This window comes from Hordeum vulgare, chromosome 2H (assembly GCF_904849725.1).
Source record: "Hordeum vulgare subsp. vulgare chromosome 2H, MorexV3_pseudomolecules_assembly, whole genome shotgun sequence".
Classification (NCBI taxonomy): domain Eukaryota; kingdom Viridiplantae; phylum Streptophyta; class Magnoliopsida; order Poales; family Poaceae; genus Hordeum; species Hordeum vulgare.
This window is the reverse complement of record NC_058519.1, coordinates 467,715,955-467,742,802: the sequence shown is the minus strand read 5'-3', so window position 1 is coordinate 467,742,802 and position 26,848 is coordinate 467,715,955. Positions and strand designations below refer to the sequence as shown.

Genomic DNA, 26,848 nt, shown 5'->3' with positions numbered 1-26,848 from the left:
ACATTTGAAAGTAATTCTTGTCGGTGCACTCCCACCTTCTTTCTTTGCACAAAAGGAACCTGCCTTCTTGACACAGAAGCCACAAATTGATGCATACTCATTGTAGAAACCATATGCTACTTCTTGGTTGTCAAATGCCATGTCCACTAGTGCACATGATGGCTACGGACTTCCTGGCTGCAAGTACGAGCCGCAACAATACTTTCATCTTGAAGAAACATGAGGATGTCATCTTGTGTTAGTTGTTCTATTTCGACTCCCATTTTAGTGTTTTCTTGTTCTCCAACATTCTCAACAACCATATCAGATTTTTTCCCCTTTATGTCCAAGGGAAAGCTCATCTTCTGATTCACTATCTGTATCATTTTCATCAAGCAACTGCACAGAGATGCCTTCGACTGCTTCCTCAGCTTGTTTAGTGTCAAAATTCAGATCTTGCACACTTTCATAAATTAGATTTTCAATGAACGAGAACTCTTCTCGACATTGATTGTTCTCAACTTCTGATGGACCAGTTCTTGTTTGAGAATTTGTTTGCATTGGATACTCTCATGTTACTCTTCCATAACGCCCAGTTATCACGAACATTTCATTCTGAATGTTTTTGATAGCAAGAAGAGATTTACTTTAGCGACGGTATACATATGTAAGTTTTTACAAAAGAAAACATTTTATGCCAATGTTTTTCTCTATTCAAGTTCATGAAGACAAACCTCAGTACGAACCAACTGCTCTTCTTGGGATTGAGATGATGAATACTTTGCACCCTGCCAGGAAACAAGAAACAAACCCTCATTTGTTAATTTTCTTCTTCAGATTTTTGTTGTTTTTTTAGCAAAGTGAGTCAGTGTTAGAGCATATATCACCATATGTGGTTTTGGTAATTGATGATAATTCCTATGGACTAATGGTTGCCTTAAGTTATATTTATAGGATTTGTCCATAGACACTTCTTGACCATCTATTGGGTTCAAGGTGTTTATGTGATGACTAATATGATATTCAAGGTATTATCCAAAGAATGGTCATAGAGACACAAGGTTGATCAAGATCGTCGGACAAAGAGTAAATCAAGATGATCAACACATAAAGCGTACAAGATGTACCGAGAGGGATCAAGTGATCCCATGGTATGGTAAGCATTGTCCATTACGTATTTGTGTACTAACCCATGGTCTTCGTGGGAGTTCTATGTGGGGTTAGGTGTGTTTTCATGGGCTTGCGTCAAGAGGAAGATCTCATACAACCCATGTAGGATGACGTCAAGTGGTGGAGGATGGTGGCAATGGACTTGTGAAGATATGCTAAAGAGCGGCTCACCCATAGTGTGTATGGGGGAGCAATCAACTAGTCTTCATCAAGCCAACGCAATCAAGAAAGGTGGTCCATCTTGAGGAAGCCAAGATCATCGTCATCTAGCTCAAGAGGACGAGGTGCAAGGTATAGGTTTGCCCTTGATAGGTTTTCTATTTTAGGATAGATTGTCGTACTGTCAAGGGGGGCTCTCAAGTGAGTAGCTTGATCGTATCGTTCGTTGAGAGCTCAAACCATTTGCATCCTTGCATCATACTTTTGGTTCTTGTTTGGTATTTATCTTTGTGAGTTTTAGAGCTTATGGTCATCTTCATGACACACTCGAGTTCATCAAAAACGGAGTCCATATGCATCTTCTATGATGTTTTCGATGTTGGGAGTTTTTACCGGTCTTATTCGAAGAAGGGTTCTCACCATTTTCTTATGGGACTTTTCTCACTTGCTTATTATTGATATTTCTATCAAGATTGTGTTCGCCCATGTTGTTATCTTTCCAACAAACTTGGTTTCGTTGAATTTGGAGTATGTATGCAAAAGTTACATCAGTTTCAGTATCCAGCGGTAGTACCGCTCCTGGTGCTAGCGGTAGTACCGCCCCCGGAGAGGTAGTACCACCCCCGGAGCGGTAGTAATTTTTTTACTACCGCTCCCTAGCGGTAGTACCGCTCCATCGGACTGTTTTTGCATCCCGAGCATGGTTGGTGAACCTACCGAGCGGTAGTACCGCTCTGTGCGGGCTCTGAGGCTTAACGGTTGGATTTTCCCCACCTATAAAAGGGGGTCTTCTTCTCCATTGAACCTTATCTCTTTAGCTCGTGTTCTTCCCCCATTGTTGACCTTCTTCGAGCTTGCTAACTCTCAATCCCTCCAATGATTCTTGCTAGTTCTTGAGGGAAAATAGAGAGGAGATCTAGATCCACATTTCCACCAATCACTTTCTCCTCTAAGTGAGGGGAACCCCTTGGGTCTAGATCTTGGAGTTCTTTGTGTTCTTCTTTGTTCTTCCTCTCACTTTCCTCCCTAGCACTAGTTGCTTTGGTGGGATTTGGGAGATAAGGACTTGGGCACTCCGTGTGCCCTTGCCATTGCATTAGTTGCATCGTTTGAGTTCTCCACTTTGATACATGGAAGTGAAGTTTGAGAAGCTTATTACCTTTGGTACTTAGTACCCTAGATATTGTTCTTCGTGGATGCTTTGGCGTCCTAGAAGCTTGGTGGTGTCTCGGAGCTCAATCATTGTGGTGTAAAGCTCCGGGCAAGCGTCGGGGTATCCAATTAGGTTGTGGAGATTGCCCCGAGCAATTTGTATGGGTATCGGTGACCGCCCCCAAGGTTTGCCATTTGTACGGGATTGGTGACCGCCCTCAAGGGTCCCTTAGTGGAATCACGGCATCTTGCATTGTGCGAGAGCGTGAGGAGATTACGGTGGCCTTAGTGGCATCTTGGGGAGCATTGTGCCTCCACACCGCTCCAACGGAGATTAGCATCCGCAAGGGTGTGAACTTCGGGATACATCATCGTCTCCGCGTGCCTCAGTTATCTCTTACCCGAACCCTTTACTTATGCACTTTACTTTGTGATAGCCATATTGTTTATTGTCATATATCTTGCTATCACTTAGTTGTTTATCTTGCTTAGCATAAGTTGTTGGTGCACATAGGTGAGCCTGGTTGTTGTAGGTTTTGGTGCTTGACAAATTAAACGTTAGTTTTATTCTGCATTTGTTCAAGCCTAAAACGTAATTATTTTAAAGCGCCTATTCACCCCCCCTCTAGGCGACAACCACGTCCTTTCAGTGAGGAACAAACCTCTTGTTCAACATCAAGCATCAATTGTATGTAAGACATAGGTGCATCACTTGTCATGTTCATGAGCTGCATTCCCTATTTTAAATGAGAATAATAATATTTTTCAGCACAACAAGTCATTTTATTCTTGTAGCACGTTATCAGCATGATCTTAGGTGCATCATTGGTCATGTAGCATACTTACATGAGACTGATTCCTTGATTTTTTTGTAAAATGGCTTGTTGAAGCTCCAAGAAACAGATGTATCTGTTGATCCACCTGCCATAATAATGATTTTATATGTAATAAAAAAAGTTAAAATAATAAATCAGGAAGCGGACTGAACAACATTTTTCAGTAACAACAGTAATTCAGGAAGCATCAAATGGACAACTTTTTTCCTGATGTTCTAGTCATTTGCTGTTTTTTACTTATGTAGACAATGCCCTGTTCAAAAGGGGTCAGATTTTGTACCGATGTTTCTTTTTTTGATGCACACCTATAGTGGATTATTGTTACTCATGCAATATGGATTGATGTTTCTCATGTTATGCTCATGAGTATTTGTTTGTGCTTGGTTGTAACTACAACCAGGAGAAACTTTATGATCCAACCAGAATCTACGCGATGTCACACACACTGTGCTCGACTGAGCACATGGAAAACCACAATGTTGGTTGCTGTACAACGGCGCCTGCAAACAAACAACATTTTCTTTCCAGTTTCAAGTAAGTGTACCTAGCTGCATAACAAACAATTTTTTGTCAGCAATTTTGTTTTTTCAAGGCAACGAAAATGCACTGCCTTTTAAGTGAAAACTGTAATTTGTTTTCTATCTACACCATGTCTCATATCTAACCTGATTGTCAAGCAGGCAGCCTCCATAAGTAGTAATTATAGCTGCATTGTCAGAGACAAAATTTGATCAGAGAGTTTTTCTTTTCTTATTCTACAGGTTATAACCTTTTTTGGATCAACAACTCGAGACAAAAATTGGAATAAGACAAATTGAAATCCCCAAGGAAACAATTGACAAAAGAAATCAAAGTAGGTTACCTTGATGAGTTCTCTGAGTCCTTTGCTCAGCTTCCCCATCTGGATCTATGGCGCACACATTTCTTATGTTGGTTTTGCTGAATCTTCCCCAAGTTTTGTTTTAGCTGAATGAGACCATAGATCTAGAATTTGTTCTTGGCCAGTGATGGGAAGGAGGATGGCTGGCGGTAGGGTTGGGGATGGGCAGGAGGGTGACTGGCGACAGGGGATGGACAGGAGAGGGATGAAAGTTTTTCTCTTCGGGTCACGTGACAATAGGAGGAAGACAGGAAAGAGAAAGGCAAGAGGCCCAGATATAGGAAAGAAAAAGGCAGCCAACCCAGATAGGAAAGGAAGTTTTTAGGACTAAGAGAAAACGGGCTGGGTCATAAATAGGCTCGACAAGGAACAAATGGGTTAGACAAAAAAGGTGACATCACATCCACGTCAGGTGATTGAGACCATAGACAAAACTAGGGGTGGGCACTATAAAACCGAAAACCGAAAAACCGAACCAAACTGAACCGTATTAACCGATTTCTCGGTTTTTTTGGTGTTTGATTTTTGGTTCGGTGGGAAATTTTAAGGTTGTTTGGTGTTTTGTTTTTGTTCGGTTTTCAATGTCGAGAAACCGAATAAACCGAACAAACCGATATGTAGGATACCCCATATAATACCTTGCTTCTAAAAATGTAACAGTTTGAAGGCATCACGTATTTCTCCGCACATAATACATTTCACGCTTCATGTTATTTTTTACTTAATTATTTTTACTAGTTTGATTGAACGAATAAACCATAGAATGCTCTTAAGGTTGCTAGATATTGTGATTATTATTTTCATATTATACAATCTAAATTAGTGCTCTTGAGTATTACACTTATACTGACAAGTGCATGAATTTCAGATTTTTGGTTAACCGAACAAACCGAACCGATATATTATGGTTAATATGGTTCGGTTTCTAAATTTTAAGTGATTATTTCGGTTTTTGTTTCTTCAAAAATAAAATTATAAAAACTCAATAAACTGAACCGTATTAACTATATAAACCGAACGCCCAGCCCTAGACAAAACGTAGCTAGCTGTTGTCCACCCGCCCCCTAAAAATAAAAATAAAAAAAAACAAAATCTATGCAAACATCCTCGTTTTTTTTTAGGATCACATCCTCCTAGCTCAGTGAGGAGAGTCGGCTATAAACCGCGTGAAGCAAGGCCGCCGAAATAATCTCCTCGTGCCCTCACCCCGCCGCCTCTAGGTTCCCCCTGCCGCCAAGGACCACCACCACCGGAGTCTCTCAAATGAGAACTCGGAGCATGGCGTCCCAACCCGAACCAGGCCCCTCAACCCACGGGACGGCGGCTCCTGCTCCACCGCCAGCCTCCGTGAGTGCGTCCACCCACGGGACGGCGGCTCCTGCTCCACCGCTGGCCTCCGTGAGTGCGTCCACCCACGGGACGGCGGCTCCTGCTCCACCGACGGCCTCCGCGAGTGCCTCCATCCACGGGACAGCGGCTCCTGCCCGCCCCGTCCACCATGCCACCTTGCAGAGATGCGTACGTTCGCACTTCCCCTCTTCCTTTCACTTCGCGTCCGTCCTGGTAAGCACTGGGCTTGACGTCTTCCCCTGCTTCTTTTCCTCTTTCTGTTAGGTGACCCTCATTGACTGGTGGCTGCTGAGGGGTCAAGGCGGCAAGATCTGTGTTACCGGGTACATCGACCCGATTTTTCGGAGGTTGCTTCCCTCGCTGTAATTTGGTTGCTAGTAGACAGAAGTTGAATTAGCTTGTGCTTTACATCTCATTCTGTTTGGATTTCCTACGCCTCAAGTTTGTTGCTGCGCTCAGGTTTCAGCAATACTGACATTGTTATCTGGACCCAAAATCTATTGCTGCATCCTGCAAATTTGGGCGTGAGTGTACAGTTTGCTTTCAGTCAACGGCTATGCTTTTGCTAAATGAAATAGACGTTTTTTTTTACAAAAACTAACAAAGTTTAAGTAGGAACAATGTGTAATTTTTAAATTTCTCTATGATTTGAGTGGGCATAAACTCGTACTGATACTGTAAACTGGTTCCACCATGAGTAGACTGAAGAAAAGGTATATACATCATAAACCTTGTTGGCGCCATCTCCAACTTGATCTTTACCATCAGCAGTTCTTAAAGGTTTGTTTTGGAGATTAGTCTGATTTCTAAAACCGACATATGCAAAAGAAGACGGGAGCAATGGTAGTAAATAGTTGATGGGAAACATAAGATTCTCAGGTACCTGGTTTAAGCAGCTCATTTGCCTATTTTAAAAATAAATACCTTACCACTGATGTAACTCCGTTAAATTGTGCTGATGATATGTTACATAGTGTTACATCAACATCAATGGGAAGATAAACTGTGAACATGATTATGTTTCTTTGGAATGTCGCTTCTCATTGTTTTGTGTTAAAATTTCATATTTCTAGTGCAGACGAAACCATAAACCTTGATTGTATTTTTGATCGTGGGTCAAAACATCACTTTAACTTATATGCTGGTTTATGTGACTGTATCTCCATGAATAGGAAATTCTGCCTCGTTGTATTATTTGCTCTATGCACCAGTACTGGTAGCATTTAAAATTTGTACAGTGTTACACCATCTGTTAGCTTGTTAACAAACGGTTTTCTCGACACCTCATAACATTAACATATTCATTTCGCTAACAGGAAACGATCAGTTCGACTATTCATTTCTAGTCCCATTACAGTGCGGCATGCTGAAGGTACTCTTGAGACTGCAGATCACAGATTTGTATTAACTAGGGGTCCATTAAACATCAAAAAGATGGATTGCAATGGATTTCCTTCTGAGGTTTGCTTTCTTTCTTCATACATCAGTTTCTTCTAGATTTTTTGTTACCAAAATGATTGTTCGTAGTTTTGCATACTTAAATAGTTCCCTTGATCCGTCTTGTTTATCCCTGTCAATTTCATTTTTGGACGGCACCTTAACATATGGTCAAGCTTTTATCATCTAACCACATTGAATTTATGCAGGTTTCGAATCAGTTCAGGCTTGGTTTTCCTATTCAATGGGAGAAATATGTTAATTCTAACATGAAACAGGCGAATGAACACACGCTATCTCCAGAAAAATCAACTGAATATTCTGTAGAGGAGTTCTTGTGCGGCAGCTTTGCCAATTCATTGGAACATACTTTGCCAGGGTTTGATTTCAGAACATCTAAAGAATCTACTGGTAATGCAGATGGACCTGGGCTTCCAAACTATGTAAAACCAAGAGTTCAGGAACCTTTTGGCAATAGTGGTGATTATGATAACTCAATGAGTAACATGGCTGCATCTGAGGGATTATGTAATGATAGGGTTGGTATGCCTGATGAATCTTTTGAAGATCCTGGACCTGGAGACACATGTAATGGTCAAGCATCTAGAGCAGATAATTCACATGAAGATACACAGACAGATGCAAGTGGGAAGAGGATTGTTAGTCACTCTGTGGACTCTGCTTTAGTTAGTAATGATATAGATAAAATAGAAGAAGAACATGGACCTTCCAAGTTGGGCAACAACTCAGTGTGTCCCGGAACAGAACATGTGTTAGAAGTACTAAATAAAGTGGTGAGTACGGAGCATGGAAGTGTTCAGTGTCCAAAAAAACTACGGAGTGGCAAAGTGTACGAAATGTCTGATGGTGCTTCATCGAAGAGGGGGTACTCCAAGAGGAAGGCAATGCAGCACGAAGCATTGAGTATGAAGGTGATACCAAATGAAGAGACAGCACCACCTGCCGGTCCGACTAGTCGCAAAAAGGTAGGTTGAATTTCACACCTTGGAAGAAAACACAATGAGAAACAGTTAACTTAATAATGAAAATCAATTATGACAGGGGTGCAGTTTTGACCCCATGATACATGCTACATCCTGTGATTAATCCTCTTCTAAACAAATCATCATGTAGCATTCTAATCATATTTCTTAATGTATAAATGCATAGCCTATCTTTCCCCATCAGCTTGAGCTTTTGGGTGAACTGGTTGGTGCATGCAGTTCAGTATGGTATCCGAGCCAAGAGGTCTCAAGTTGAAGACCCTGCCAACGCAGTATTAAAATAAAAAGATTCTGTGTCCTACATTGATCCCACGTCTAAGGACTAAGGGGCTGTTTGGTTTGAGACTAAGTTTGCCAAAGGTTGCCACACCTAAGGATAGGCAAGTTTGACCAACTTAGGTGGGTGTTTGGTTCAAGCCACAACTTCGGCAACTCACACCAGGGTCCCACATCAAATACACTCGAAAAGTGTGGCAAGGTTCCCTTAGGCTTACCAAGTTTTTTTTTCGAGAAAACGCAAGAGATTTTGCGTTTCATTGCATTGAAAAGAGAGAGAGCTGTTACAATCCTCCTAGGAGGCTATTACAGGTTCCGAAACATAAAATTCAGTGAACATCCCATGTTGGGGGGATGATGGCTCCAAGCCCTAGAGCACCCGCGCGTGCCTAGTGAGCACCCGCGCGTGCAGTGCCGCATGCCAGATCTGTCAGGTAAAGGGGCAGGCGAGGATGAGGTGGTGCATGGTCTCAGGTGCCTGGTCATAGAGGGGGCATCACGCAGGGTGTTGCAGCCCTCGGCGGGCAAGCCGGTCTACGGTCCAACATCGGTCGAGGTGGGCAAGCCAGTGGAAGAAGCGGACGCGTGGAGGCGCCCAGTTCTTCCATGTGAGCTTCCAGGTGGGGCAAGTAGTGGAGCCGGCGAAGGTGGCATTGTAAGCAGATTTGGCAGAGTAGGCGCCGTTTGTGCTCCATCTCCATATGAGGCGATCTGGCTTCGGAGAGAGGGTTGTGCCGTCGATCATGTGCCAAAGCTGGAGATACTACCCGATCTTGTGGAGGCCTACCGTGCCTTGGATGTCATGCGCCCAGCGGTTGGCCTGTAGCCCCTCCGCGACCGTCCTGATCTTGTGCCGGCGCTTTGGGATGCACGCGTATAGGAGCGGGGCGATCTCACAGATGGAGCGTCCGTCGATCCATCGATCCTCCCAGAAAAGGGCTTCCCTACCGTTGCCTTGTGGCTCCCACTTTGAAGAACTAACCTTAGGCAAGTAGGGCAACATTGTGTGGCGAAGTGTGTCATTGCTAACTGTAGAACCAAACAGCCCTTTAATAAGCCTAGACGTGAGGGTGAGTATTGAAATATATTGCCCGCCTCTCTCCATCAGTTCGAACTGATGGGTGAACTGGTTAGGTTCATAAACTTGCAACCAAGAGGTTCAGGGTTCAAAACCCAGTAAACGCAATAAATAATTGCGGCCTGCCCCTGCTTCTGTTGCCCACGTCATAAACTCCAAAGGAGCATAGACGTTTCGTACTTTTGGAGCAACTGGCTGGAGCATGAATTGTTTCTAGATATGAAATGTTCAGTCATATTTCACCTTTGCTCCCATTGATTACAATGCTGCCACACTATAGTTGAGTGGCATACTCGCTGTAGAACTCTGAACATTTCACTTATAACCTCTAACTATCATATGATAATTTGATGGTGATAGTCCTGGCCTGGAGCATGAATTGTTTCTAGATATGAAATGTTCCGTCATATTTCACCTTTGCTCCCATTGATTACAATGCTGCCACACTATACTTGAGTGGCATACTCGCTGTAGAACTCTGAACATTTCACTTATAACCTCTAACTATCATATGATGATTTGATGGTGATAGTCGTGTAATTATGCCCCTTATTCCTTTGATGTTCTCTAGCAATCATGTGCTGTTCAAGACCTTTTACTTTGTATGTACCTTTGCTAAATCATGTAAAATTGTAACTATGTAGGGTGCCTCAGTTGCTCAAATCACTGCTTTGGATAAGCTTCAATCACATGGTCCGGGTCGTAAAGGTAATTAAGTAACTTGCATTAATTTCATCAAGTTTTTATCTCTCTGCTATTACTTGGTTGCAATGACATCACAAAGGCCTGCTACTAGTTATTTGTAATCACCCACGTGCAATGCATGTTTTACACAATATATATAGCACCAAAGTGAAGCCACCTCCAAATTTTAGAAAGCATGTCTTAAAACAATGTTATAGTTGAGTGTTAATGCTTTGTTATGGTAAAGACATTAAGTGTTGCAAAACCTCCTTAACTCCCTGTATGCACTTCATATTTTCTTGCCCCAGGTAATGATTGTCATTAAAAAATCATGCTTCAGTCTAGATAAGTGGGTATCGATCTTTTTGTACTCTAAACCGAAAAAGTTATATCCGCTGCCCTGGTACTATGTAAACATAGTGATTGCGAAACTGCAGTAGCCAAATGACGATAGTTCGTTTGTTGACTAAATATAATCCGTCTTAAAAGTTCAAGCTCAAGCCATCTAAAACTTGGTTATCTTCTGATGATGATTAGTACCATACACAAATAGATGGAAACCGAGAAAACAAAAGTAAGATAATTTCGTTAAATGGGAAGATAGCATGCTTGGCTAATCACACGTACCAGTTGTTTGCTTGTCCACAAATCCATCAAGGTACAAACAAGGTTTTCGAGTCCCGACTCATGCGAGTCGCTCAGGGGTAGCGACTCGGAACGAGTGCGACTAGTCGCGACTCGCTTTTCGAGTCGACACGAAGTTGAGTCGACCTTTTTATTGCGACTCATTGATTAGTCGTGACTAGTCGAGCGACTCGAAATCCATGGGTACAAATTGTGTTCTCCTCGTCTTAGCAGACATTGTTCGTCAAAAGAAAAGCTGTACTACCAACCATGATTAGTGCCACAACTTCCTGAACCATTGAATTAGAGATACATATTCGATTTGAGTTAAGGACGAATGGTCCAGATTGTATGGATCCCATGACCTTGTACTTTACATACTTTACAGATAATACTCCATCCTGATGGAAATTTGTATTAGTGAACGAAGCAAGATGTAGAAGAAGGAAAACAGCAGAAAAGGTGAATTAGAAAATAGAAAGGATTAATCTTTATACAAAGGACCACTCTTTTAGGCTCGTTATTGGCAGTGAAAAACTAACAATGTCATTGTTTCCTGTGATGAATACAAATTTAGTTCACAAAATTGCATTGACGATTTCTCTATACACAATATTTTGAGTAATATCTGTTGCATCCTGTAACCCTTAGTAGTGAAAAATAGCACGAATGAGCAACATAAATAGATATGCATTATCAGTCAAAATCAAACCTAATTCTTACAGTCTAAATACTGCTCCCTCCGTCACAAAATAAGTGACTCAACTTTGTACTAAAGTTAGTATAAAGTTCCCTCCGTCCCAAAATAAGTGACTCAACTTTGTACTAAAGTTAGTATAAAGTTGAGTCACTTATTTTGTGACGGAGGGAGTACTAACCTGGATGCTCAAGGCACATAATTTTCTTTGATTTGCTTATCCTATAGTGACCCACAATAAAAGTTGCTAGGTTTCGCATCATAATTGACCCAACTATATATAGCAGGTAGAATGAGCAAAAAAAGCTTCGCTTTGTACTACTCACAGGTTATCTCAGAACCGAGGTAGAAGAGAAATAGAAAAAACTGCAGCCAAATGGTTATCATAGCCAAATCCGCAAATGCAACGAAGTTATTGCATAGAGAAGCAACAAAAGAACTATATCTTAATGTACCTCGGTATGACATTATGTACATTGTACATTGTGGTTCACACCAACCTGCAGAAATACAAAGGAGAATGAGTTGTGCAAGTTCCTGGTATTAATAGAGGGTGCCATAAGATTAACATGCATCATGAGAGGCTATCTAAAATAAATGTTGGTGCTAAATGGCAAATTATTCGGACGTAAATACCATTCATGCTATTTAATTAGCCTCCAGATTCTTGAATATCACAGAATCATACATGGGCAGCAACTCACTGATCAATATCTAACAACATCGTAGATTCTAAGTCAATACATCATTTTGGAAACAGGGTTTTATAAAGAAATTTTAATTGGAAGGGCGAAATCGCATTGCCCCTCCTAGGAGGATTGTAATATAAACTCTACCTTTTCAATACAAAGAAATGCATGTATCTCGCATTTCTAAGTTTACTGGGTATATTTGTTAGAGAGAAACCTAGTTGAGGCTGCAGTTTAGAGGATATGTTGCTTGGAAGAAATAAAAACACATGTCTTAAAACTGGATTGGAGAACAGAATGATGGTGTATTGGCAAGCTACCACATAACAGCTAGTCTCTCTATAGGGAATAATAGAAAGATCTTCAACCAACTAAACAAAAGCGAGGAAGAAAAACACACGAAATGCAGGGGGAGAGCAATGCATCTCTTAGTAGAACCGAAATAAGGGGGTACATTTCAGAAAAGAGATAAGAGGGCCATAGATTTTATAAAAAATAATACGAACTTGGCACTAACTGAAGAGATCATTTTTTCTTCCTCTATGTTGAACTAATCGTTATACAAAATTTTATAAAGCATGTACGTATGCATATACAGCGTAAGGAAGTCTATAAGCTGGGCTAGAAAAGATGCATTGTTAATTACACCAACACCTTGTTTGGATGCAGAAAAAACTGCTTGGAATTGCCAATCTGGAATTGCCAACCCAGATTCAGCTGTTTGGGGTGGTATAGGATTTGGGCTAGGGAAAATTGGCCCAATTCCTAACGAGTCAGCTGCGCACCTCCCCCGCTCCCCGCTCGTGAAAATTTTCGGAGCTCACGAGCCTGGAAAGGCTCGGAAACGTCCGCTCCCTCCTCTCCCTCCCGTCCGCGCACCTCCCCCGTGGCGGCTACTCCGGCGGCGGCGACTCTGGTAGATCCGCTCCCTCCTCTCCACAAGAGTTGGTTGCCTACATTACCGAGGAGAACAAAAGAAGAAAAAGAAAGAGGATATTGTGGATGACTGGAACATGAATAGACACCAAGATATCAGAAAAAATGGGCCATCTTGCGGACTTGTTCTTTCTCTGACATAAAGGACCAGGACATATTTGTGTGTTTTATGTAGGCTAACAAGGAAGCATGTGCCTATAGGAATAAGGTAGTCCACAATTGGAAGTCTATTAGTATCATATATTCAAAAGATCATGTAACCGGTGCAGGTGCTAGGACATGAGCTGAATGTGTTCAAGAACCACGTGACACACCTGCCGTTGAAGAATCTCCTGAGGTGACTCCGAAGAGGCAACACACCGGGGATGCTATCTTGTGCATGATGGGAAATATGAAGATGTCTTTCGATGATGCTTTGAACCGAGCCACTTCCTATGCCAAAGTTGACTCCTCCATCTGAAATCTGGGATGCACTAAAGAAGGAACCGGACTTGCATTATAGTTGTGACGCCCTCGGTTTAATCGTACGCTAATCATATACGCAAATGCGTACGATCAAACCCAAGGACTTACGGAAAAATATCACAACACAACTCTAGACACAAATAAAATAATACAAGCTTCATATTAGAAGCCAGGGGCCTCGAGGCTAGAATACAAAAGCTCGATAAAAACACGAGTCAACGGGAGCAACAATATCTGAGTAGAGACATAAAACATGGGATGCCTTAGAGAAGGCTAGCACAAAAGAAAACACGATCGAACGAGGCGAGGCCTACTGCCTCGGAAACTCCTAAACTACTCCTGGGCTTCAGCGGCCTCCACGAAGAAGACATCATCGGGATGGCATGCGTCGGCAGGAATCTCCACTCCTGGGCTCCAACATCTGGTCGCAACACGGATCGAGGGGACAACAGGGGGGGAGCAAAGTAGCGGTGAGTACTCATCCAAAGTACTCACAAGACTTACATCAGAACTATGCTAAATATGCACCAGTATCAAAGAAGGGTTTTTATATGTGGACTGACTGCAACAATGCAAGAGTAGAGAGAATGCCTAGTCCTATTGAAGACTAGCATCTTCAGGGTCTTGCAGCAAAAGACGAGAGTAGAACAGGTGTAACACAAATAATAGTCATATTGTTGCAGCATTATTAAAGTGAGGTCACGCCTAGAGATCCTCCCTCGACTCCCTGCGAGGAAGCAATCCCGAGGCAACTAATTCCAGATAAGTAACCATTGTAGTTGTATAAGATCGGGGCACAACTCCAAGTCGTCCTGTAACCGTGGACACGACTATTCGAATAGTTAATTTTCATCCCTGCAGGGGTGCACCACATGTCCCGTCACGCTCGATAACACTATGGCCGGACATACTTTTCTGGGTCCTGCCCGGCCTCGGAATATCGACACGTCGCAGCCCCACCTAAGACTAATCAGAGAGGCCAGCCCGCCGGTCTAACTCCTAAGCACAAAGGGTTCGTGGGCCCAGTTCCCCTTCGCGCTCCTGCACGTGGCGTGGGCGGCCGACGTCAGTCCTAGCATCCCTTAATCACAAGAGCGATGCATCTCGGGACCACTCGGGCGCGCGCCGCTACATTTGCTGACATCTGAAAAGCTTCAGCTGATACCGCGACGCCGAGTACCCATAATTCTTCTCGCGTAGCCGGTTAATGCAAAAAGGTCTCCGACCAACCCAGATCAAATACCCAAATCCATTAACATTTTAATTAGGCCAACAACACAATCTCACGGGAATCCATCCGTCTTACAACTAATCACCAAAGATCCCAGTAACATGGTCGAGTAACTGTGTGGTTGTAACATCGGGGGGAATCCGAGGTATCACCCTTGTTGGATTCCGAACGATGTATCCATCAAGGTGGGCTTAGAGGAATCACCCTCGGGGGTCCCACACTTGAGGGGTTGTACGACAGAGGCATCGTCGGGAATGGTGAAAGAGGAATCACCCTCGATAACCACGACCGACTAGCTATACTACAGAGATATCATCTGGAGTACTTAGCCAGGTGTCACCCTCGGTACCCGATAGTATCCCTGTAGCGTCGTACAACTAAGGGGGGTGTATGTGCTGTGTCGGGTCTGGCTCGTCGATCAGGGATCGAGATTTGAAAACAAGCGGGGCAACTGAACTACGGGGTCAGAGGGGATGACTGCTCCACCTATACTAAGCAGGTTAAGGGTACAGGACTGAAAGTAGCAGTTCATCAAAAACAGGCTATGCATCAGATATAGGAGCTAACTACAACAGTAGCAAAATACTAATGCAAGCAGTAGAAAGAAAGACATAGGCGATATAGGAATGATCAAGGGGGGTTTGCTTGCCTTGTTGCTCTGCACACAGATACAAATCTTCGATGTTGAAGTAGTCGATCACCGGATCAACATCAATCTCAGGGTCTACCGGAAAGGAAAATAACGAAGGGGAAACACAATAAATAAGAGAGCAAGCAAACACACCATAGAGCATGACAAGGTAATACACCGCGCTAGGGTTGACCTAACGCAGTACTAAACGTTATAGACGAAGCGGGAAAATATCTCACGATATTTCCCGGTCTTTAGCTATTACCGAGCAGATGACCCTAATGCAAAATATCCATATTCATCATGCTAGAGGTATGTTACAGATGAACGGACAACGTATTCAGATTCATTGGATTTTCTAAGCAACTTTCATATATAAATTTTTTTCATCCGACTTACGTTTTTTTCTTATATGATTCTTCAAAGTTTAAATGATTTTCTGAATTTCTAGATTTCTTTTGATCAAAAATAAAAAAAGCAATAAACTTTTGTTACCTGGTGTTACTCTAACGTGTGTGTATGACAGTGGGGCCATTGGGGTTGGATTGACCAAGTCAAATTGACTAGTCAAGAGAGGGTATGTGGCCCACACGTAATAGGCACATAAATTAAAAATGGATCAAATCACAATGAGTGGTCCACATGAAATAGGCCTAGACTAATTAATCCCTAAATAAACATAATCTAATTAGACCTACTAATCGAGCCGGCCACTAGCAGTGCTTACCATGTCATGGTTGTGCCATGGCCAAGCACAAGGCCACGATAGCCATGGCCAGAAGTAGCAACGTAGCAGCAACATTTGAGAGTAGCATCAGATGGGAGCAACACGTGCAAGCAAACTTCAGCTACCGCAAGAAGCAGCTACGGCAAGCGGGGCAACGACAATGGTACCAGCAGACAGCAGCGCAACAACACACGGCAACAGTACTAGCAGTAGCAAACGGGCGGCAGCGAGCGGCGGCGGACAGACGGACAGCCGCACACGCTGGCTTGCAAGTGGTCCGTCGGAGCGGCATCACTAGAACATCAAAGAGCGGCAGCAGTATAAGCAGCAGCAGCCAGTAGCTTGGAGGAGCAGTAGCAGCCAGCAGCTCGCGAGCACAAAGGAGCAGGCAACAGGGGCGCGGCCACGCGAACGCGAGCGCGCCCGGGCGCAGCTGAGCACGGCGCGACGAGCGTCAGGTAGTGGCAGCCATGGCAACAAGCATCAACACGCGCGCACACACGTACGCGTACGTTTCGGACGAGTTTGGGGACAACAGCTATGACGAATCGAAGTGGAGAACGGGGGGAATCGGTCGAGTGGCTCACTACGAGCGCGATGACGAGGTCGGGGAGGCCGGGGGTGGACCGGAGCTTGCGGGTCGGCGGTGACGGCGACGCCCGCGTCGGGCACCTTTCCACTACGAGGCAGAGGCAAGTAGGAAAGGGGGGGGGTCGATGCCGGGGTGCTAGGGTTTCGAGGGGGGGTCGAGGGCCTCTTCTAGGGTGCTGGGGGTGTGGATGGCTGCCACCACGGCCATGGCACCGTTGATGGCCGCCACGCCCCTGCCTCCTGCACTGTAACGAGAGGAAGGGGATAAGTGGGAGTGTAGGCTGGGCCTGCCTAGAGGCCTAGTGGGCTAACGCCCAGGGGAGGTTTTTTTTCTTTTTTATTTAAATCTCTATTGTTAGAATTTAGTTAATTTCTGTTTGTAATTTTTTAGCACTATTTGACTTATGAAAAATAAGTGACCTCGCCCATAATCATACAACAATATTAGGCAATGGCACAAAAAAGTTTGGGGCCATTTCAAAAGTTTAAGAATTTTCATAATTCAAAAGGCATTTAATTAATTGTTTTGGCCTTTGTTATAGTTGTTTTGAGGTACTAAAGTACTTTATAAAATGTTGGTTTAAATTTTATAAATACTAGATGAATAGTTGTAACCCAGCTAGGATTTTAGTTTTCATGTTTGCAAAACTATTTAAACGGATTATTATTTGAGTTTTGAATTTCAATAGGAATTTGGAACAAGATATGAATCCAATTGTGATCAAACCTTGTTTAGCAAAAGTATTAACTTCATCTCATGGTTTACTGTAGTTTAATTACATACATTACTATAGCAAAAGCTGAGGATGTCACAACTCTCTCCTACTAATAAGAATTCTCGTCCCGAGAATTAAGAGTTAGAAGGAAAGAGCTCGGGGTATTCATCCCGAAGATGATCCTCCCATTCTCGAGTGGCTTCATCTTCAAAATGATTTGACCATTGCACTTTAAGGAACTTGGTGACTTTGCGACGAGTCCTACGTTCAGCTTGGTCGAGAATGCGGACCGGATGCTCTTTATAAGAGAGGTCTTGTTGCAGCTCAAGCATATCATGATCCACTGCTCAAATAGGATCCTTGAAGCAGCGGCGGAGCTGAGAAACATGGAAGACATCGTGAACCTGAGAAAGGTTCGCCGGCAGTTTCAATTGATAAGCCACTCTTTCACGCCCTTCGAGAACAGTGAAAGGACCAATATAGCGAGGAGCTAACTTGCCCTTGATCCCAAAACGATGTGCACCTCTCATTGGTGTGACACGAAGATAAGCCTTTTCGCCAGGTTGATAGACCATATCTTGATGATGACGGTCATACTGACTCTTCTGACGAGACTGAGCAGCCTTCAGATTCTCATGAATATGCGGACTTCATCTTTGGCATGTTGAATAATATCCGGACCGAAGAGCGATTGGTCCATTGAATGGTGGCTCCGGAATTCCATATGAAGCCAAGTGTAAAGGATTCTTTGGGGTCCAAAGATGTATAGGAGAGTCAGGTTTCAATCCTGTGAAACTTTGGGTTATGGGTCCACCATGTGGGCCGGTAGTAAGTAGAGGGGTGACATATTATACGGTCTTGGTAGCAAGACATGTCAGAGGATAACCTGTCAGTTATGTTGGAACAACATCGGTACCAAGGGCGGGGGACGAATAGAACCATTTTCCTGCTCGTTGACACGAGGCGGACCAAAAGGCAAAGTTCTCGTCCACCGGCGGCTACCGGAATGTTATCTACAATAGCAATAGGGTCTTACCGACAGAGTTGTATACCGAGATTTTTACCTAAGCAGGGAATTAACACTGCTTAGATAAGTTATGCCACAAGAAAGGTCAAACATACCAATGAGAATGAGAATGTATGCACACACACAAGAATTTAAAGTATACCATTCCCGAGGAGAACATAGAGTATGGTATACATGATATGTCATCAAGTACTTAACCATTTAGATAAAGAGGCAAGAAAAATCATCATGTTTATCCATACCGTGCGGTTTGGATAATTGATCAGGAACAATTTAGCATCGCGCTTCCAATGTTCCTGTTGAAATTTGAAGTACCACTGTCACGCCCAAGATGCGACCCTATCCTCAATTTGGCACGAAGGCCTCGTCAGGGATAGAAGCGCATCTTGTCTAGTCGCAAGAATGGATATCGTTACAAATACATGTACTGAAAAGAAGAGATATATATAGAGTTGGCTTACACTCGCCACAAGCTACATCAGAGTCACATCAGTACATTACATATTCATCAAGAATAAGAGCAGGGTCCGACTATGGACGAAAACAAACGACAAAAGAAGAACGACGTCCATCCTTGCTATCCCAGGCTGCCGGCCTGGAACCCATCCTAAATCGATGAGGAAGAAGAAGAAGAAGCAACTCCAAATGAACAATCAACGCGCTCGCGTCAGGTAACCTTTACCTGTACCTGCAACTGGTGTTGTAGTAATTTGTGAGCCATAGGAGACTCGGCAATCTCATTTCCAAAGGTACCAAGACTAGCAAAGCTTAATGGGTGAGGCATGGTTTAAGTGGTGAGGTTGCAGCAGCGACTAAGCATATTTTTGGTGGCTAACTTACGAGTACAAGAATAAGAGGGGGAAGATCTACGCATAATGGACGTGACTACTGATGATCAAATGAATGATCCTGAACACCTACCTACGTCAGACATAATCCCACTGTGTCCTCGATCGAGGAAGGAACTCACGAAAGAGACAGTCACGGTTACGCACACAGTTGCATGTTTTAGTTAAGTTAACTTCAAGTTATCTAGAACCAGTGTTAAACAAAGCTTCCACGTTGCCACATAACCGCGGACATGACTTTCCGAAAGATTTAACCCTGCAGGGGTGCTCCAACTAGTCCATCACAAATTACCACAAGCCGCATAGAAATCCTCAACCACGAAGCTCGAGATCTCGTCGGATTCCCTAATGGAAAACCTTAACTCTGAGATTACCCAAAGCATCACCGGAATCCCGATACACAAGATATCTCGTCAAAGGTAAAACTAATCCAGCAAGGCCACCCGACGTGTCGACGATCCCGATAGGAGTCGCGTACCTCGTTCTCAGGACACGACGGATGGGTCACACTAGGAGAACCAAACCTCGGGTTGCCTCGCGGTGGCCCCGTAGTCTGCCAATTTGGACCAACACTCATGATGAGCACTGGCCCGGGGGTTGATTAAATTTCCTCGGGTGCCGGCAGGTCCCTATGCATTATTATTAGGTTATTAGGCAAATGTAGTACCAAAGTTGGGCCTTGCCAGACCAGCCTTAATCTAAAACGAATTATCAAGGGGGTCCCTATAACAACCCCGATCGTGTTAGGAGCGCTCAATTATGGAACATAACACCGGTAGCCGAAACTAAGGGGGCAAAGGTGGAACAAAACACCAGGCTAGAAAGGCCGAGCCTTCCACCTTTTACCAAGTATATAGGTGCATTAAATTAAATAGCATTTAATAGGGTGATATGACAAGGAACCCATGTTATCACATGGAAGCAACTGCACCTGCAACTAGCAACTCTAACACAGGGTTAAGCAAGCGGTAACGTAGCCAATCAGTGGTTTGCTAGGTCGAACAGGTTGAAGGTTATCATGGCATGATTGAGAGGCTGATATTTTAACATGTGGTAGGCAACGAGACATAAACGATAGAAGTGGTAAAACTAGCATGGCAATGATAGTAATGGTATCTCGGGAAATGATCATCTTGCCTGAGATCCCGCTTGGAAGAAGAATGACTCCGAGAAGTCGGCGAACCAACGTGGTCAAACGGGTCCTCACATTCTGACACGCTTGCGGAACTCTATCGAGACGGAGGAAACCGGAAACAAACATCAACACAGATGTAGCTTAACAACTTAGAATGACAGGATCGAGTACAAACTCGTAAACAAGGAAGATTACTAAGAGTTGTTGGATCGCCATGCGTACTCGATTCAGTTATCAATGTACTCGCTTGTCCAACAACTCAAACACGAGGAAACTGGAATTAATGAAAATATCATAGTTGATGAGGAGCTCACAAGAAGTTATATAGCTCCGTGATATCCTCGAGATACGAGGGATAATACTCGAAGGTAGATCAACATTAAGGCTTGGGCCGATGTGTTGATCTGAAGAAGACAAGTACTATAACTCGCTTGAGAATGAAATCAAGGTAGGACAACATGGTCAGAACCACGGTTGCAGAGGACATGACCACATATGCCAGATTAAACCACAGAATGAATGATTATTGATACTAGGAGTTTCTATGATAGGATCAACGTCGTTTTCATGGGCATGAATACAAAGTTCAAGGTCGACTCCCACTTCATCAATGCATCACCTGCCATTTATTCCTCGTCTTTAATCAGGTTGTAATTTCGAAAGAATATCCGGCAAAACACCAGAAGAGCAAGACTCGTGAAAACCTTTCGAGTCATATTGATTTAGGAAGGCTTAGGTTCAACCCATCGGGACATCTTAGGAACATATACCACAAACTTCAAGAGTAATTAACACATGCTTGACAACAGCGCATGGTCGACAAAAGTATAGGATAGAATTTATCAGAGGGAGAAGACACAATTTACCAATGGCATTATGTATCACGGGAACAATATCACAAGAATTTTTTGAGTGCAAAGGATGGCGTCGGATAATAACCCAACAATGGGTCTGGCAATCCACAAAGGACCTCATGTGAGTGTCGGTACTCAATCAGAGGGAGATGGGATGCAATGCATCAGGTTATAGAACATCTGAAAAATATTGATACTTAATTACCAAAGGAATTAGGATTTCCAGGTTGGTGTATCATAATCAGATGCTCCGATCAAATACAAGTAAGCTAAATGGATTTAGATGGACAACCACCACAGTTGATTTGTCGAGAAAACAACTCTGTCTGGAAGGACGTCTGAGCCGGTAGATAATTTATGAATATCAACAGATGATTGTGCGTATTCACACAAAGGTAGAATCGATAAGATCAGAGGAAATTCACAAAGGAATTTAATGAATGCGGCTAGACATATGGATTTAACCATAACACAAGCAGGTGAGAAAGGTCAAAAGCAATAGGTTAGTGGGAATTCCGAAAGATCAAATAGTAATTCGAAGAACTTTCGAAACCCATGACAACTAATGATGGACGAATCCCTGATAAGATAATCCGTTGCATCTCGTAAAAACAAGAGCAATTGGAAAAGAAAGTATGGACGACATTTGTATGTCGTCATCCATAGAGGTCGACGGAGGAAGGGAAATCGCAAGAGCGATGGGCACATGTTGTCGAGAGAAACATCAGAGAGTATCATCGGAGTCTTCTGACGGATCAAGCCATCGTCTCGAATACGAGGCTCTCTGGGAGGAAGTATTTACGAGATCCTAGAGTTAGAGTTAGCAAAATCTTTAACCCGAAAGAGAAAAGAGAGTAGAGCCCAGAGTATAGGAAATGAGTAAAAGATATTAATACCAGCCAATTGAGATGTGGGCCTGTAAGCCACAACATCAGTGTTAGTAAAGTTTTTCAAACAGTAGACTCAACTTCGGCCAAGGAGTTGGAAATAGGCCTACCTACAGTCAGTCGGCTCAGATACCAACTTGTGACACCCTCGGTTTAATCGTACGCTAATCATACACGCAAATGCGTACGATCAAACCCAAGGACCCACGGGAAGATATCACAACACAACTCTAGACACAAATAAAATAATACAAGCTTCATATTACAAGCCAGGGGCCTCGAGGGCTAGAATACAAAAGCTCGATAAAAACATGAGTCAGCGGAAGCAACAATATCTGAGTACAGACATAAAACATGGGGTGCCTTAGAGAAGGCTAGCACAAAAGAAAACACGATTGAACGAGGCGAGGCCTCCTGCCTGGGAACCTCCTAAACTACTCCTGGGCTTCAGCGGCCTCCACGAAGAAGACATCATCGGGATGGCATGCGTCGGTAGGAATCTCCACTCCTGGGCTCCAACATCTGGTTGCAGCACGGATCGAGGGGACAACAGGGGGGAGCAAAGCAGCGGTGAGTACTCATCCAAAGTTCTTGCAAGACTTACATCAGAACTATGCTAAATATGCACCAGTATCAAAGGGGTTTTATATGTGGACTGGCTGCAACAATGCAAGAATAGAGAGAAGGCCTAGTCCTATCGAAGACTAGCATCTTCAGGGTCTTGCAGCAAAAGACGAGAGTAGAACAGGTGTAACACAAATAATAGTCATATTGTTGCAGCATTATTAAAGTGAGGTCACGCCTAGAGATCCTCCCTCGACTCCCTGCGAGGAAGCAATCCCGAGGCAACTAAATCCAGATAAGTAACCATTGTAGTTGTATAAGATCGGGGCACAACTCCAAGTCGTCCTGTAACCGTGGACACGACTATTCGAATAGTTAATTTTCATCCCTGCAGGGGTGCACCACATGTCCCGTCACGCTCGATAACACTATGGCCGGACATACTTTTCTGGGTCCTGCCCGGCCTCGGAATATCGACACGTCGCAGCCCCACCTAAGACTAATCAGAGAGGCCAGCCCGCCGGTCTAACTCCTAAGCACAAAGGGTTCGTGGGCCCAGTTCCCCTTCGCGCTCCTGCACGTGGCGTGGGCGGCCGACGTCAGTCCTAGCATCCCTTAATCACAAGAGCGATGCATCTCGGGACCACTCGGGCGCGCGCCGCTACATTTGCTGACATCTGAAAAGCTTCAGCTGATACCGCGACGCCGAGTACCCATAATTCTTCTCGCGTAGCCGGTTAATGCAAAAAGGTCTCCGACCAACCCAGATCAAATACCCAAATCCATTAACATTTTCAGTAGGCCAACAACACAGTCTCACGGGAATCCACCCGTCTTACAACTAATCACCAAAGATCCCAGTAACATGGTCGAGTAACTGTGTGGTTGTAACATCGGGGGGAATCCGAGGTATCACCCTCGTTGGATTCCGAACGATGTATCCATCAAGGTGGGCTTAGAGGAATCACCCTCGGGGGTCCCACACTTGAGGGGTTGTACGACAGAGGCATCGTCGGGAATGGTGAAAGAGGAATCACCCTCGATAACCACGACCCTATATTACAGAGATATCATCTGGAGTACTTAGTGAGGTGTCACCCTTGGTACCCGATAGTATCCCTGTAGCGTCGTACAACTAAGGGGGGTGTATGTGCTGTGTCGGGTCTGGCTCGTCGATCAGGGATCGAGATTTGAAAACAAGCGGGGCAACTGAACTACGGGGTCAGAGGGGATGACTGCTCCACCTATACTAAGCAGGTTAAGGGTACATGACTGAAAGTAGCAGTTCATCAAAAACAGGCTATGCATCAGATATAGGAGCTAACTACAACAGTAGCAAAATACTAATGCAAGCAGTAGGAAGAAAGACATAGGCGATATAGGAATGATCAAGGGGGGTTTGCTTGCCTTGTTGCTCTGCACACAGATACAAATCTTCGATGTTGAAGTAGTCGATCACCGGATCAGCATCAATCTCAAGGTCTACCGGAAAGGAAAATAACGAAGGGGAAACACAATAAATAAGAGAGCAAGCAAACACACCATAGAGCATGACAAGGTAATACACCGCGCTAGGGTTGACCTAACGCAGTACTAAACGTTATAGACGAAGCGGGAAAATATCTCACGATATTTCCCGGTCTTTAGCTATTACCGAGCAGATGACCCTAATGCAAAATATCCATATTCATCATGCTAGAGGTATGTTACAGATGAACGGACAACGTTTTCGGATTCATTGGATTTTCTAAGCAACTTTCATATATAAATTATTTTCATCCGACTTACGTTTTTTTCTTATATGATTTTTCAAAGTTTAAATGATTTTCTGAATTTCTAGAATTCTTTTGATCGAAAATTAAAAAAACAATAAACTTTTGTTACCTGGTGTTACTCTAACGTGTGTGTATGACAGTGGGGCCATTGGGGTTGGATTGACCAAGTCAAATTGACTAGTCAAGAGAGGATATGTGGCCCACACGTAATAGGCACATAAATTAAAAATGGATCAAATCACAATGAGTGGTCCACATGAAATAGGCCTAGACTAATTAATCCCTAAATAAATATAATCTAATTAGACCTACTAATCGAGCCGACCACTAGCAGTGCTTACCATGTCACGGTTGTGCCATGGCCAGTCACAAGGCCACGATAGCCATGGCCAGAAAGTAGCAACGTAGCAGCAACATTTGAGAGTAGCATCAGATGGGAGCAACACGTGCAAGCAAACAATAGCTACTGCAAGAAGCAGCTACGGCAAGCGGCAATGACAGTGGTAGCAGCAGACCGCAGCGCAACAGCACACGACAACAGTACTAGCAGTAGCAAACGGGCGGCGGCGGACAGACGGACAGCCGCACACGCTGGCTTGCAAGTGGTTCGTCGGAGCGACATCACTAGAACAGCAAAGAGCGGCAGCAGTATAAGCAGCAACAGCCAGTAGCTTGGAGGAGCAGTAGCAGCCAGCAGCTCGCGAGCACAAAGGAGCAGGCAACAGGGGCGCGGCCACACGAGCGCGCCCGGGGGCAGCTCAGCACGGCGCGGCGAGCGTCAGGTAGTGGCGGCCATGGCAACAAGCATCAGCACGCGCGCACACACGTACTCGTACGTTTCGGACGAGTTTGGGCACAACAGCTACGACGACGAATCGAAGTGGAGAACGGGGGGAATCGGTCGAGTGGCTCACTACGAGCACGATGACGAGGTCAGGGAGGCCGGGGGTGGACCGGAGCTCGCGGGTCGGCGACGACGGCGACGCCCGCGTCGGGCACCTTTCCACTACGAGGCAGAGGCAAGTAGGAAGGGGGGGGGGTCGAAGCCGGGGTGCTAGGGTTTCGAGGGGGGGGGGGGTCGAGGGCCTCTTCTAGGGTGCCGGGGTGTGTGGATGGCTGCCACCACGGCCATGGCACCGTTGATGGCTGCCACGCCCCTGCCTCCTTGCACTGTTACGAGAGGAAGGGGATAAGTGGAAGTGTAGGCTGGGCCTGCCCAGAGGCCTAGTGGGCTAACGCCCAGGGGAGTTTTTTTTCTTTTTTGTTTAAATCTCTATTGTTAGAATTTAGTTAATTTCTGTTTGTAATTTTTTTAGCACTATTTGACTTATGAAAAATAAGTGACCTCACCCATAATCATACAACAATATTAGGCAATGGCACAAAAAAGTTTGGGGACCATTTCAAAAGTTTAAGAATTTTCATAATTCAAAAGGCATTTAATTAATTGCTTTGGCCTCTGTTATAATTGTTTTGTGGTACTAAAGTACTTTATAAAATGTTGGTTTAAATTTTATAAATACTAGATGAATAGTTGTAACCCAGCTAGGATTAGTTTTCATGTTTGCAAAACTATTTAAACCGCTTATTATTTGAGTTTTGAATTTCAATAGGAATTTGGAACAAGATATGAATCCAATTGTGATCAAACCTTGTTTAGCAAAAATATTAACTTCATCTCATGGTTTACTGTAGCTTAATTACATACATTACTGTAGCAAAAGCTGAGGATGTCACAATAGTGATATGTTCAGAGCTTATGGAAAATTGATCGGCAATGGGCATTTATTTGAAGCACTCATGGCGCTATCTGAGGAGTTAAGGAAGCCATGGCTCTTGACCTTGGATTGATTGTTGCTATCATGTTTGGTTGATGTATGGACCACTATGTATTTTGTTGTTTGCAAACTGTCTATTTGTGCTATGTGTAAGAGACATAAATTATCTATTTATGCTATGTGTAATAGACAGAAACCAGACACAGAAACCACCAAAATTATTATCCATGATGTGTTCTGGACACTTCAAAACTATTTTGTTTCATGTTTTTAGGCCATATTTATTTATACTTGTGTTATTGTTTTGACCTTATTCGGAACATTTCTATGTTATCATGTGTACAAAATAATATATAAATATTCAAGTATACATATACATGTACATAAATTTATATTGTCAAAACTCAAAAAACATTCAATTCCATGGTTTGTACATTCAAACAGCAATTGGAATTGGGTGCTACCCTGTGATTCCAGTAGTAAATTTCATGCACAACCAAACAATAGAATTCAAATTGGAGTCCATTTCCTTTTCATCTTGGATTTTGAATTCTAATCCAATTCATTTTCAAGCAGTTTTTCCTACATCCAAACAAGGCGTAAATGAAGAAGCCTAAATACAGTCGGATATGCATTAAGATCGTGCAATTGTTAACAAAATATAGCTT

General features: G+C 43.6%; 1 protein-coding gene across 4 annotated transcripts; it reads left to right on the top strand.

Annotated features, from left to right (window-relative positions):
• The first annotated feature begins 5,338 nt into the window (after nt 1–5,338).
• Nucleotides 5,339–26,435, top strand: LOC123426686. Of its 4 annotated transcripts, none has more exons than XM_045110552.1 (6): nt 5,339–5,694; nt 5,791–5,873; nt 6,843–6,987; nt 7,173–7,949; nt 9,966–10,029; nt 12,685–13,194. In XM_045110552.1, exons 1-6 carry the CDS (start codon nt 5,440–5,442, stop codon nt 12,933–12,935), a joined length of 1,575 nt encoding a protein of 524 aa, XP_044966487.1. In that variant the 5' UTR covers nt 5,339–5,439; the 3' UTR covers nt 12,936–13,194. The 4 variants fall into 4 exon arrangements, with proteins under 4 accessions (XP_044966487.1, XP_044966490.1, XP_044966489.1 ...); XM_045110555.1 differs by lacking the exon at nt 12,685–13,194 and adding an exon at nt 13,221–13,436 and having other exon boundaries at nt 5,342–5,694; XM_045110554.1 differs by lacking the exon at nt 12,685–13,194 and adding an exon at nt 11,018–11,152 and having other exon boundaries at nt 5,342–5,694.
• The last annotated feature ends 413 nt before the right edge of the window (nt 26,436–26,848 follow it).